Source organism: Oncorhynchus masou, chromosome 8 (assembly GCF_036934945.1).
Source record: "Oncorhynchus masou masou isolate Uvic2021 chromosome 8, UVic_Omas_1.1, whole genome shotgun sequence".
Taxonomy (NCBI): Eukaryota; Metazoa; Chordata; class Actinopteri; order Salmoniformes; family Salmonidae; genus Oncorhynchus; species Oncorhynchus masou.
In genome coordinates, this window is record NC_088219.1 from 279,565 (window position 1) to 293,478 (window position 13,914).

Genomic DNA, 13,914 nt, shown 5'->3' on the forward strand with positions numbered 1-13,914 from the left:
GTCCCAGAGTCCAGTGTGTTGTTGGGGTGTCAAGTATGTGTGAGTGTGTCCCAGAGTCCAGTGTTGTGTTGGGGTGTCAGTATGTGTGAGTGTGTGGGTAGAGTCCAGTGTGTTGTTGGGGTGTCAGTATGTGTGAGTGTGTGGGTAGAGTCCAGTGTGTGTGTTGGGGTTAGAGTCCAGTGTGTTTTGGGGTGTCAGTATGTGTGAGTGTGTGGATAGAGTCCAGTGTGTGTGTGTTGGGGTGTCAGTATGTGTGAGTGTGTGGGTAGAGTCCTGTTTGTACTGTTACAGTCAGTATGTGTGAGTGTGTGGGTAGAGTCCAGTGTTGTGTTGGGATGTGTCAGAAACAACAGTATGTGTGAGTGGGTGGGTAGAGTCCAGTGTTGTGTTGGGGTGTCAGTATGTGTGAGTGTGTGGGTAGAGTCCAGTGTGTGTGTTGGGGTGTCAGTATGTGTGAGTGTGTGGGTAGAGTCCAGTGTGTGTGTTGAGGTGTCAGTATGTGTGAGTGTGTGGATAGAGTCCAGTGTGTGTGTGTTGGGGTGTCAGTATGTGTGAGTGTGTGGGTAGAGTCCAGTGTGTGTGTTGGGGTGTCAGTGTCAGTATGTGTGAGTGTGTGGATAGAGTCCAGTGTGTGTGTTGGGGTGTCAGTATGTGTGAGTGTGTGGGTAGAGTCCAGTGTGTGTGTTGGGGTGTCAGTATGTGTGAGTGTGTGGGTAGAGTCCAGTGTGTGTGTTGGGATGTCAGTCAGTATGTGTGAGTGTGTGGGTAGAGTCCAGTGTTGTGTGTTGGGGTGTCAGAAATGTGTGAGTGGGTGGGTAGAGTCCAGTGTGTGTGTTGGGGTGTCAGTATGTGTGAGTGTGTGGGTAGAGTCCAGTGTGTGTGTTGGGGTGTCAGTATGTGTGAGTGTGTGGGTAGAGTCCTGTGTGTGTTGTTCAGAAACAGTGTGTGTGTGTTGGGGTGTCAGTATGTGTGAGTGTTGGGTAGAACCAGTGTGTGTGTTGGGGTGTCAGTATGTGTGACTGAACCATGGGGTACAGTGTCAGTATGTGTGAGTGTGTGGGTAGAGTCCCAGTGTTGTGTTGAACCATGTACAGAAACAAGTATGTGTGAGTGTGTGGGTAGAGTCCAGTGTGTGTGTTGGGGTGTCAGAAACAAGTAGTGTGAGTGTGTGGGTAGAGTCCAGTGTGTGTGCAGTCAATGGGTCATGCTTGACTTAGTAAAAAAAAAAAGGGTTAATGTTTAGTTTATCAGTCTTATGGGGGTAGAAGCTGTTCAGGGTCCTGTTGGTTCCAGACTTGGTGCATCGATACCGCATGACGTACGCTAGCAGAGAGAACAGTCCATGACTTGGTTGGCTGGAGTCTTTTAATTTAAAAAAGAAATGCTCTAGCTGGTGAAACCGTAACTATCTAGCAGGTGTCACAAAAAAGAAATAAATTGTTTTTTTAAATAGAAACATTCACATATTCCTTCTCCAATACTATTCACTATAAACATTCACATCGTCCTTCTCTAATAATCTCTGGAAACAAAGTTTAACACTTTCAACCATTTTGAATGGCATTTTCTATACAAAACGTTCAATTTTCCAGCTTAAATAATAAATGTATTACAAATATTGAAAAAATGACCTATATAAGAAATATACACAAATAATACATAATGTGATGAAATTGCTTTAGAAAAGCGGCATAAGACAGGAACGTCCTCTCCCACTCCTGTTTGTACTGAACCATTACAGAAACAACTAGACACGAACGTCCTCTCCCAGAACCCTGTTTGTACTGAACCATTACAGAAACAACTAGACAGGAACGTCCTCTCCCAGAACCCTGTTTGTACTGAACCGTTACAGAAACAACTAGACAGGAACGTCCTCTCCCAGACCTGTTTGTACTGAACCATTACAGAAACAACTAGACAGGAACGTCCTCTCCCACACCCCTGTTTGTACTGAACCATTACAGAAACAACTAGACAGGAACGTCCTCTCCCAGAACCCTGTTTGTACTGAACCATTACAGAAACAACTAGACAGGAACGTCCTCTCCCAGAACCCTGTTTGTACTGAACCATTACAGAAACAACTAGACAGGAACGTCCTCTCCCACTCCCCTGTTTGTACTGAACCATTACAGAAACAACTAGACAGGAACATCCTCTCCCAGAACCCTGTTTGTACTGAACCATTACAGAAACAACTAGACAGGAACGTCTTCTCCCAGAACCCTGTTTGTACTGAACCATTACAGAAACAACTAGACAGGAACGTCCTCTCCCACCCCTGTTTGTACTGAACCATTACAGAAACAACTAGACAGGAACGTCCTCTCCCAGAACCCTGTTTGTACTGAACCATTACAGAAACAACTAGACAGGAACGTCCTCTCCCAGAACCCTGTTTGTACTGAACCATTACAGAAACAACTAGACAGGAACGTCCTCTCCCAGAACCCTGTTTGTACTGAACCATTACAGAAACAACTAGACAGGAACGTCCTCTCCCACTCCCCTGTTTGTACTGAACCATTACAGAAACAACTAGACAGGAACGTCTTCTCCCTCACCCCTGTTTGTACTGAACCGTTACAGAAACAACTAGACAGGAACGTCCTCTCCCACTCCCCTGTTTGTACTGAACCATTACAGAAACAACTAGACAGGAACGTCCTCTCCCAGAACCCTGTTTGTACTGAACCATTACAGAAACAACTAGACAGGAACGTCCTCTCCCAGAACCCTGTTTGTACTGAACCATTACAGAAACAACTAGACAGGAACGTCCTCTCCCAGAACCCTGTTTGTACTGAACCATTACAGAAACAACTAGACAGGAACGTCCTCTCCCACTCCCCTGTTTGTACTGAACCGTTACAGAAACTAGACAGGAACGTCTTCTCCCAGAACCCTGTTTGTACTGAACCATTACAGAAACAACTAGACAGGAACGTCCTCTCCCAGAACCCTGTTTGTACTGAACCATTACAGAAACAACTAGACAGGAACGTCCTCTCCCAGAACCCTGTTTGTACTGAACCATTACAGAAACAACTAGACAGGAACGTCCTCTCCCAGAACCCTGTTTGTACTGAACCATTACAGAAACAACTAGACAGGAACGTCCTCTCCCAGAACCCTGTTTGTACTGAACCGTTACAGAAACAACTAGACAGGAACGTCCTCTCCCTCACTCCTGTTTGTACTGAACCATTACAGAAACAACTAGACAGGAACGTCCTCTCCCAGAACCCTGTTTGTACTGAACCATTACAGAAACAACTAGACAGGAACGTCCTCTCCCAGAACCCTGTTTGTACTGAACCATTACAGAAACAACTAGACAGGAACGTCCTCTCCCAGAACCCTGTTTGTACTGAACCATTACAGAAACAACTAGACAGGAACGTCCTCTCCCAGAACCCTGTTTGTACTGAACCATTACAGAAACAACTAGACAGGAACGTCCTCTCCCAGAACCCTGTTTGTACTGAACCATTACAGAAACAACTAGACAGGAACGTCCTCTCCCACTCCCCTGTTTGTACTGAACCATTACAGAAAAACTAGACAGGAACGTCCTTCTCCCAGAACCCTGTTTGTACTGAACCATTACAGAAACAACTAGACAGGAACGTCCTCTCCCAGAACCCTGTTTGTACTGAACCATTACAGAAACAACTAGACAGGAACGTCCTCTCCCAGAACCCTGTTTGTACTGAACCATTACAGAAACAACTAGACAGGAACGTCCTCTCCCAGAACCCTGTTTGTACTGAACCATTACAGAAACAACTAGACAGGAACGTCCTCCCACTCCTGTTTGTACTGAACCATTACAGAAACAACTAGACAGGAACGTCCTCTCCCACTCCTGTTTGTACTGAACCATTACAGAAACAACTAGACAGGAACGTCCTCTCCCACACCCCTGTTTGTACTGAACCATTACAGAAACAACTAGACAGGAACGTCCTCTCCCACCCCTGTTTGTACTGAACCATTACAGAAACAACTAGACAGGAACGTCCTCTCCCACTCCTGTTTGTACTGAACCATTACAGAAACAACTAGACAGGAACGTCCTCTCCCACACCCCTGTTTGTACTGAACCGTTACAGAAACAACTAGACAGGAACGTCCTCTCCCAGAACCCTGTTTGTACTGAACCATTACAGAAACAACTAGACAGGAACGTCCTCTCCCACCCCTGTTTGTACTGAACCATTACAGAAACAACTAGACAGGAACGTCCTCTCCCAGAACCCTGTTTGTACTGAACCATTACAGAAACAACTAGACAGGAACGTCCTCTCACACCCCTGTTTGTACTGAACCGTTACAGAAACAACTAGACAGGAACGTCCTCTCCCACCCCTGTTTGTACTGAACCATTACAGAAACAACTAGACAGGAACGTCCTCTCCCAGAACCCTGTTTGTACTGAACCGTTACAGAAACAACTAGACAGGACCCAAATGTAACAGGTATCAGTATTGGTAAACATGAATATAAACTAAAGTTATTTGTAGATGATCTCCTGATATACCTGACCAATATTGAAAAATCAAAACCCACAAAACATATCAAATACAAAGGATAACTCACCATCTACAGCAATCCTTTAAGAGGACCACAAAACATATCAAATACAAAGGATAACTCACCATCTACAGCAGTCCTTTAAGAGGACCACAAAACATATCAAATACAAAGGATAACTCAGCATCTACAGCAGTCCTTTAAGAGGACCACAAAACATATCAAATACAAAGGATAACTCACCATCTACAGCAATCCTTTAAGAGGACCACAAAACATATCAAATACAAAGGATAACTCACCATCTACAGCAGTCCTTTAAGAGGACCACAAAACATATCAAATACAAAGGATAACTCACCATCTACAGCAGTCCTTTAAGAGGACCACAAAACATATCAAATACAAAGGATAACTCACCATCTACAGCAGTCCTTTAAGAGGACCACAAAACATATCAAATACAAAGGATAACTCACCATCTACAGCAGTCCTTTAAGAGGACCACAAAACATATCAAATACAAAGGATAACTCACCATCTACAGCAGTCCTTTAAGAGGACCACAAAACATATCAAATACAAAGGATAACTCACCATCTACAGCAATCCTTTAAGAGGACCACAAAACATATCAAATACAAAGGATAACTCACCATCTACAGCAGTCCTTTAAGAGGACCACAAAACATATCAAATACAAAGGATAACTCACCATCTACAGCAGTCCTTTAAGAGGACCACAAAACATATCAAATACAAAGGATAACTCACCATCTACAGCAGTCCTTTAAGAGGACCACAAAACATATCAAATACTTAGGATGCTGAATAAGTGACAACAAATATATAAAGACTACATTATTCCACTACTCAACAATATGACAGCAGATTTAATTACAGTGCATTTGGAAAGTATTCAGACCCTTTACTTTTTCCACATTTTGTTACGTTACAGCCTTATTCTAAAATGGATTAAAGTAAACAAATTCCGCATCAATCTACACACAATACCCCATAATTACATCACAATACCCCATAATGACATCACAATACCCATAAATGACAAATTAAAAACATGTTGTTACAAATGTTTGAAATATTGAGAAAAAAATATATATATATATTACATTTACATAAGTATTCAGACCCTTTGCTATGAAACTCAAAATTGAGCTCAGATGCATCTTGTTTCCATTGATCATCTTTGAGATGTTTCTACAACTTGATTGGAGTCCACCTGTGGTAAATTCAATTGATTGGACATGATTTGGAAAGACACACCTGTCTATATAAGGTCCCACAGTTGACAGTGCACGTCAGAGCAAAAACCAAGCCATGAAGTTGAACAAATTATCCGTAGAACTCCGAGACAGGATGGTGTCGAGGAACAGATCTGGAGAAGGTACCAAAACATTTCTGCAGCAGTGAAGGTCCCCAAGAACACAGTGGGTCTGAATACTTATGTAAATAAGGTGTTTCTGGTTTGTTTGTTTATTCCCTAAAAACCTGTTTCGCTTGGTCATTATGGGCTATTGTGTGTAGATTGATGTGGAAAATGTTATATTCAATCCATTTCAGAATCAGGCTGTAATGTAACAAAATGTGGAAAAGGGGAAGGGGTCTGAATACTTAAGAATCCACTGTATTGCTTCTCCAATAGTCTCTAGAAACAAAGTTTAAAATATATTCCTTCTCAGATAATATTCTCTAGAAACATAAACATATTCCTTCAATTATATTCTCTAGAAACAAAGTTTAAAACATATTCCTTCTCAGATAATATTCTCTAGAAACATAAACATATTAATTCTCCAATAATATTCTCTATAAGCATAACGTTTAAAACATATTACTTCATCAATACTATTCTCTGTAAACATATTCCTTCTCAAATAATATTATCTAGAAACATTCAAATATTCCTTGTCCAATAATATTCTCTAGAAACATAAACATATTATTTTATAGACATTTCATACACAGCTCTTATACATTCTATAAATCATTCATACCCAGACATCACCTGTGTCTCCAGACATCACCTGTGTCTCCAGACATCTCCAGACATCACCTGTGTCTCCAGACATCACCTGTGTCTCCAGACATCTCCAGACATCACCTGTGTCTCCAGACATCACCTGTGTCTCCAGACATCTCCAGACATCACCTGTGTCTCCAGACATCACCTGTGTCTCCAGACATCACCTGTGTCTCCAGACATCACCTGTGTCTCCAGACATCACCTGTGTCTCCAGACATCATCTCCAGACATCACCTGTGTCTCCAGACATCTCCAGACATCACCTGTGTCTCCAGACATCAGCTGTGTCTCCAGACATCACCTGTGTCTCCAGACATCTCCAGACATCACCTGTGTCTCCAGACATCACCTGTGTCTCCAGACATCACCTGTGTCTCCAGACATCTCCAGACATCACCTGTGTCTCCAGACATCACCTGTGTCTCCAGACATCTCCAGACATCACCTGTGTCTCCAGACATCACCTGTGTCTCCAGACATCAACTGTTTTCTCCAGACATCACCTGTGTCTCCAGACATCAACTGTGTCTCCAGACATCAACTGTGTCTCCACATTTACAGTACATTTAAGTCATTCTCCAGACATCACCTGTGTCTCCAGACATCACCTGTGTCTCCAGACATCACTTGTGTCTCCAGACATCTCCAGACATCACCTGTGTCTCCAGACATCACCCGTGTCTCCAGACATCACTTGTGTCTCCAGACATCTCCAGACATCACCTGTGTCTCCAGACATCACCTGTGTCTCCAGACATCACCTGTGTCTCCAGACATCACCTGTGTCTCCAGACATCACCTGTGTCTCCAGACATCACCTGTGTCTCCAGACATCAGCTGTGTCTCCAGACATCACCTGTGTCTCCAGACATCAGCTGTGTCTCCAGACATCACCTGTGTCTCCAGACATCTCCAGACATCACCTGTGTCTCCAGACATCTCCAGACATCACCTGTGTCTCCAGACATCACCTGTGTCTCCAGACATCTCCAGACATCACCTGTGTCTCCAGACATCACCTGTGTCTCCAGACATCACCTGTGTCTCCAGACATCACCAGACATCAGCTGTGTCTCCAGACATCAGCTGTGTCTCCAGACATCAGCTGTGTCTCCAGACATCAGCTGTGTCTCCAGACATCACCTGTGTCTCCAGACATCACCTGTGTCTCCAGACATCACCTGTGTCTCCAGACATCTCCAGACATCACCTGTGTCTCCAGACATCTCCAGACATCACCAGACATCTCCAGACATCACCTGTGTCTCCAGACATCACCTGTGTCTCCAGACATCAGCTGTGTCTCCAGACATCACCTGTGTCTCCAGACATCTCCAGACATCACCTGTGTCTCCAGACATCACCTGTGTCTCCAGACATCTCCAGACATCACCTGTGTCTCCAGACATCACCTGTGTCTCCAGACATCAGCTGTGTCTCCAGACATCAACTGTGTCTCCAGACATCTCCAGACATCACCTGTGTCTCCAGACATCTCCAGACATCACCTGTGTCTCCAGACATCACCTGTGTCTCCAGACATCAACTGTGTCTCCAGACATCACCTGTGTCTCCAGACATCACCTGTGTCTCCAGACATCACCTGTGTCTCCAGACACATCTCCAGACATCACCTGTGTCTCCAGACATCACCTGTGTCTCCAGACATGTATTAGCATTAGCACATGTATTTTTCTTTGAAGATGGCTCGAACATTGTGTTTTTGTTTCACTATCCTTTAGGTTACCAGAAGTTCTCACAAGGACAGTTAAACAACCAAAAACTCGGACAAGTGGGGACATTTTGCCAGTCCCCACGAGGGAAAATTCTATTTTAGGGTCAGGTATAGTTTTAGGGTTAGGTATAGTTTTGGGGTCAAGTTTAGGTTAGGGTTATGGTTAGGTTAAGGAAAATAGGATTTTGAATGAAAATGTATTTTAGGTTCCCACGAGGACAGACAAACATAACGTGTGTGTGTGTACCTGTAGAGCTGACACCATTCTCCTTGTCTCCTGCATCTCTCTCTCCAGGCTCTCAGTCAGAGGACTCTCCCAACCTGCCTTAGCTACACACACACACAAAACACACGCACACACGCGCACACGCGCACACACACGCGCACACACACACAGCAATAGGGAGATAAATATTTCACAGTTTATGTTGAAGTCTGTGTGACTTTATTAAGCCATCTTATCTTAATGAATCTATTGAATCATATTAAATCGTAATGAATCGATTGAATCTTACTGAATCATATTCAGCCTGATGAATCATATTGAATCTATTGAATCGTGATTAATCCTATTCATTGCTGCATGTTTACCTGACTCTTAAGTCTGACCCAGCCTGATGCTAATCTAACCTGTGCACTGCAAAACCTACACTGCCAACTTGTGTGTGTGTGTGTGTGTCTTACTGCTTCTCTCTGGTTGGCTCTCCTCCGGCTCTGTGTTGTCTGATTGGCTGGTGGGCGGGGCTCTGTGGGAACTGAGGATATAAACACTGATTACTGACAGGAGGATGTGCGGTTTGTGCGGTGTGTGTGTGTGTGTGTGTGTGTGTGTGTGTGTGTGTGTGTGTGTGTGTGTGTGTGTGTGTGTGTGTGTGTGTGGTGCAGGACATTTAAGACGTTTCTCGGAACCATGTATTGGGTACGTAACACAGGTGGGAAAAGTACCCAATATTCCCACTGTAGTAGGGTCAGGTATAGGAACCATGTATTGGGTACGTAACCCATTAGCAGTGCTGGGAAAAGTACCCAATATTCCCACTGTAGTATGGTCAGGTATAGGAACCATGTATTGGGTACGTAACCCATTAGCAGTGCTGGGAAAAGTACCCAATATTCCCACTGTAGTAGGGTCAGGTATAGGAACCATGTATTGATACGTAACCCATTAGCAGTGCTGGGAAAAGTACCCAATATTCCCACTGTAGTAGGGTCAGGTATAGGAACCATGTATTGGGTACGTAACCCATTAGCAGTGGTGGGAAAAGTACAATATTCCCACTGTAGTAGGGTCAGGTATAGGAACCATGTATTGGGTACGTAACCCATTAGCAGTGCTGGGAAAAGTACCCAATATTCCCACTGTAGTAGGGTCAGGTATAGGAACCATGTATTGGGTACGTAACCCATTAGCAGTGGTGGGAAAAGTACCCAATATTCCCACTGTAGTAGGGTCAGGTATAGGAACCATGTATTGGGTACGTAACCCATTAGCAGTGGTGGGAAAAGTACCTAATAGTCCCAATGTAGTAAAAGTAAAGATTCCTTAATAGAAAGTTACTCAAGTAAAAGTCACCCAGTAAAATACTACTTCAGTAAAAGTCCAAAAGTATTTGGTTCTAAATATAATATAACTATTAAAAGTAAATGTAATTTATCAAATATATAAATCATTTAAAATTCCTTATATAAAGCAAACGAAACTCCACCATTTTCTTGTTTTTAAAATGTATGGATAGCCATCATTTACAGATAGCCAAGGGAACACAATAACACTCAGACATCATTACAGATAGCCAGGGGAACACTCCAACACTCAGATATCATTACAGACAGCCAGGGGAACACTCCAACACTCAGATATCATTAAAGATAGCCAGGAGAACACTCCAACACTCAGACATCATTACAGATAGCCAGGGGAACACAATAACACTCAGACATCATTTACAGATAGCCAGGGGAACACTCCAACACTCAGACATCATTACAGATAGCCAGGGGAACACAATAACACTCAGACATAATTTACAGATAGCCAGGGAACACTCCAACACTCAGACATCATTACAGATAGCCAGGGGAACACTCCAACACTCAGACATCATTACATATAGCCAAGGGAACACTCCAACACTCAGACATCATTACAGATAGCCAGGGGAACACAATAACACTCAGACATCATTTACAGATAGCCAAGGGAACACTCCAACACTCAGACATCATTACAGATAGCCAGGGGAACACTCCAACACTCAGACATCATTACAGATAGCCAGGAGAACACTCCATCACTCCAACATCATTACAGATAGCCAGGGGAACACTCCAACACTCAGACATCATTACAGATAGCCAGGGGAACACTCCAACACGCAGACATCATTACAGATAGCCAGGGGAACACTCCTACACTCAGATATCATTACATATAGCCAGGGGAACACTCCAATACTCAGACATCATTACAGATAGCCAGGGGAACACTCCAACACTCAGACATCATTATAGATAGCCAGGGGAACACTCCAACACTCAGACATCATTACAGATAGCCAGGGGAACACTCCAACACTCAGACATCATTACAGATAGACAGGGAACACTCCAACACTCAGATATCATTACAGATAGCCAGGGAACACAATAACACACATACATCATTACAGATAGCCAGGGGAACACAATAACACGCATACATCATTACAGATAGCCAGGGGAACACAATAACACTCAGACATCATTACAGATAGCCAGGGAACACTCCAACACTCAGACATCATTACAGATAGCCAGGGGAACACTCCAACATCATTACAGATAGCCAGGGGAACACTCCAACACTCAGACATCATTACAGATAGCCAGAGGAACACTCCAACACTCAGACATCATTACAGATAGCCAGGGGAACACTCCAACAATCAGACATCATTTACAAACACTGCATGTATGTTTAGTGAGTCCTCCAGATCAGAGGCAGTAGGGATGACCCGGGATGTTCTCTGTTTAGTGAGTCCTCCAGATCAGAGGCAGTAGGGATGACCAGGGATGTTCTCTGTTTAGTGAGTCCGGCAGATCAGAGGCAGTAGGGATGACCAGGGATGTTCTCTGTTTAGTGAGTCCGACAGATCAGAGGTAGTAGGGATGACCAGGGATGTTCTCTGTTTAGTGAGTCTGCCAGATCAGAGGCAGTAGGGATAACCAGGGATGTTCTCTGTTTAGTGTGTGAATTGGACCATTTTCCTGACCTGCTAAACATTAAAAATGTCACAAGTACTTTGGATGTCAAGGAAAATGTTTTGAGTAAAAAGTACATTCTTTTCTTTAGGAATGAATTGAAGTAAAAGTAAAAACTGTCAAAAATATAAATAGTAAAATACTGATACCCCCCAAAGATATGTTTTACTTAAGTACTTTACACCACTGGCCATTAGGGTGTCCACCCACGGTGTTCAGAATGACAGAAATCACATTTAGATTATGGTAATTCACACTAACAGAACATTTACATTATGGTAATTCACACTAACAGAACATTTACATTATGGTAATTCACACTAACAGAACATTTACATTATGGTAATTCACACTAACAGAACATTTACATTATGGTAATTCACACTAACAGAACATTTAGCTCATGGTAATTCACATTAACAGAACATTTACATTATGGTAATTCACATTAACAGAACATTTACATTATGGTAATTCACATTAACAGAACATTTACATTATGGTAATTCACATTAACAGAACATTTACATTATGGTAATTCACATTAACAGAACATTTACATTATGGTAATTCACATTAACAGAACATTTACATTATGGTAATTCACACTAACAGAACATTTACATTATGGTAATTCACACTAACAGAACATTTACATTATGGTAATTCACACTAACAGAACATTTACATTATGGTAATTCACACTAACAGAACATTTACATTATGGTAATTCACACTAACAGAACATTTACATTATGGTAATTCACACTAACAGAACATTTACATTATGGTAATTCACACTAACAGAACATTTACATTATGGTAATTCACACTAACAGAACATTTACATTATGGTAATTCACACTAACAGAACATTTACATTATGGTAATTCACACTAACAGAACATTTACATTATGGTAATTCACACTAACAGAACATTTACATTATGGTAATTCACACTAACAGAACATTTACATTATGGTAATTCACACTAACAGAACATTTACATTATGGTAATTCACACTAACAGAACATTTACATTATGGTAATTCACACTAACAGAACATTTAGATTATGGTAATTCACACTAACAGAACATTTACATTATGGTAATTCACACTAACAGAACATTTACATTATGGTAATTCACACTAACAGAACATTTACATTATGGTAATTCACACTAACAGAACATTTACATTATGGTAATTCACATTAACAGAACATTTAGATTATGGTAATTCACATTAACAGAACATTTAGATTATGGTAATTCACACTAACAGAACATTTAGATTATGGTAATTCACATTAACAGAACATTTAGATTATGGTAATTCACATTAACAGAACATTTAGATTATGGTAATTCACACTAACAGAACATTCAGATTATGGTAATTCATATTAACAGAACATTTACATTATGGTAATTCACACTAACAGAACATTTACATTATGGTAATTCACACTAACAGAACATTTACATTATGGTAATTCACACTAACAGAACATTTACATTATGGTAATTCACACTAACAGAACATTTACATTATGGTAATTCACATTAACAGAACATTTACATCATGGTAATTCACACTAACAGAACATTTACATTATGGTAATTCACACTAACAGAACATTTACATTATGGTAATTCATATTAACAGAACATTTAGATTATGGTAATTCACATTAACAGAACATTTAGATTATGGTAATTCACATTAACAGAACATTTAGATTATGGTAATTCACACTAACAGAACATTTACATTATGGTAATTCACACTAACAGAACATTTACATTATGGTAATTCATATTAACAGAACATTTTTTTAAACATTACAGTACCTAATAAAAACAGTTGTGGAGGAATGAGACAGTAGCATTAAAATATTACCCCGGCAGAGTGGCTATATGCCTAGCCTGACAATATTGTTCTTCTCCAACAATATTATATGTCAAAACTCAAGCTTTGATAACAAAATAGATCAGTTGGTATGGCACTTGAGGCACTGCGGAGCATACATTGAAATCATTTGCTTTTTTACTGTACTGATAGTCACGGTGCTTTCATGTCGCGTTCAACTGGGAACTCTGAAATCTCCGACTCACGTTCAAGACAACTGGGCTCCGACTGGGAAACATCGTTTTGAATGGAATGAATCAACCAACTCAGAATACGAACTCTGGCTTCTTTCTAGAGCTCTGACTTTCCGACCTGAAGATCACTGACATGAAGATTTCACCTCGCAAAAGGTATGAAATACTAATTAGGCTTGTATCAAACCTCGATGTGTATGGGGGGATATGAGTGGGGGGATAGGAGTGTGTGGGGGGAATATGAGTGG

The 13,914-nt window shown here is 41.5% G+C and overlaps 1 protein-coding gene across 3 annotated transcripts in view; it reads right to left on the reverse strand.

Moving 5' to 3' along the window:
- The window catches only part of LOC135543970 (dixin-like), an 85,894-nt gene that overhangs the window by 57,122 nt on the left and 14,858 nt on the right, over nucleotides 1-13,914 (reverse strand). For all 3 annotated transcript variants that reach the window (XM_064971282.1, XM_064971281.1, XM_064971283.1), the window contains exons 6-7: nucleotides 9,003-9,073; nucleotides 8,566-8,648 (exon numbers count right to left, since the gene is read on the reverse strand). In XM_064971282.1, coding sequence (XP_064827354.1) covers nucleotides 8,566-8,648; nucleotides 9,003-9,073 — 154 coding nt within the window. The remainder of the gene's footprint in view (nucleotides 1-8,565; nucleotides 8,649-9,002; nucleotides 9,074-13,914) is intronic.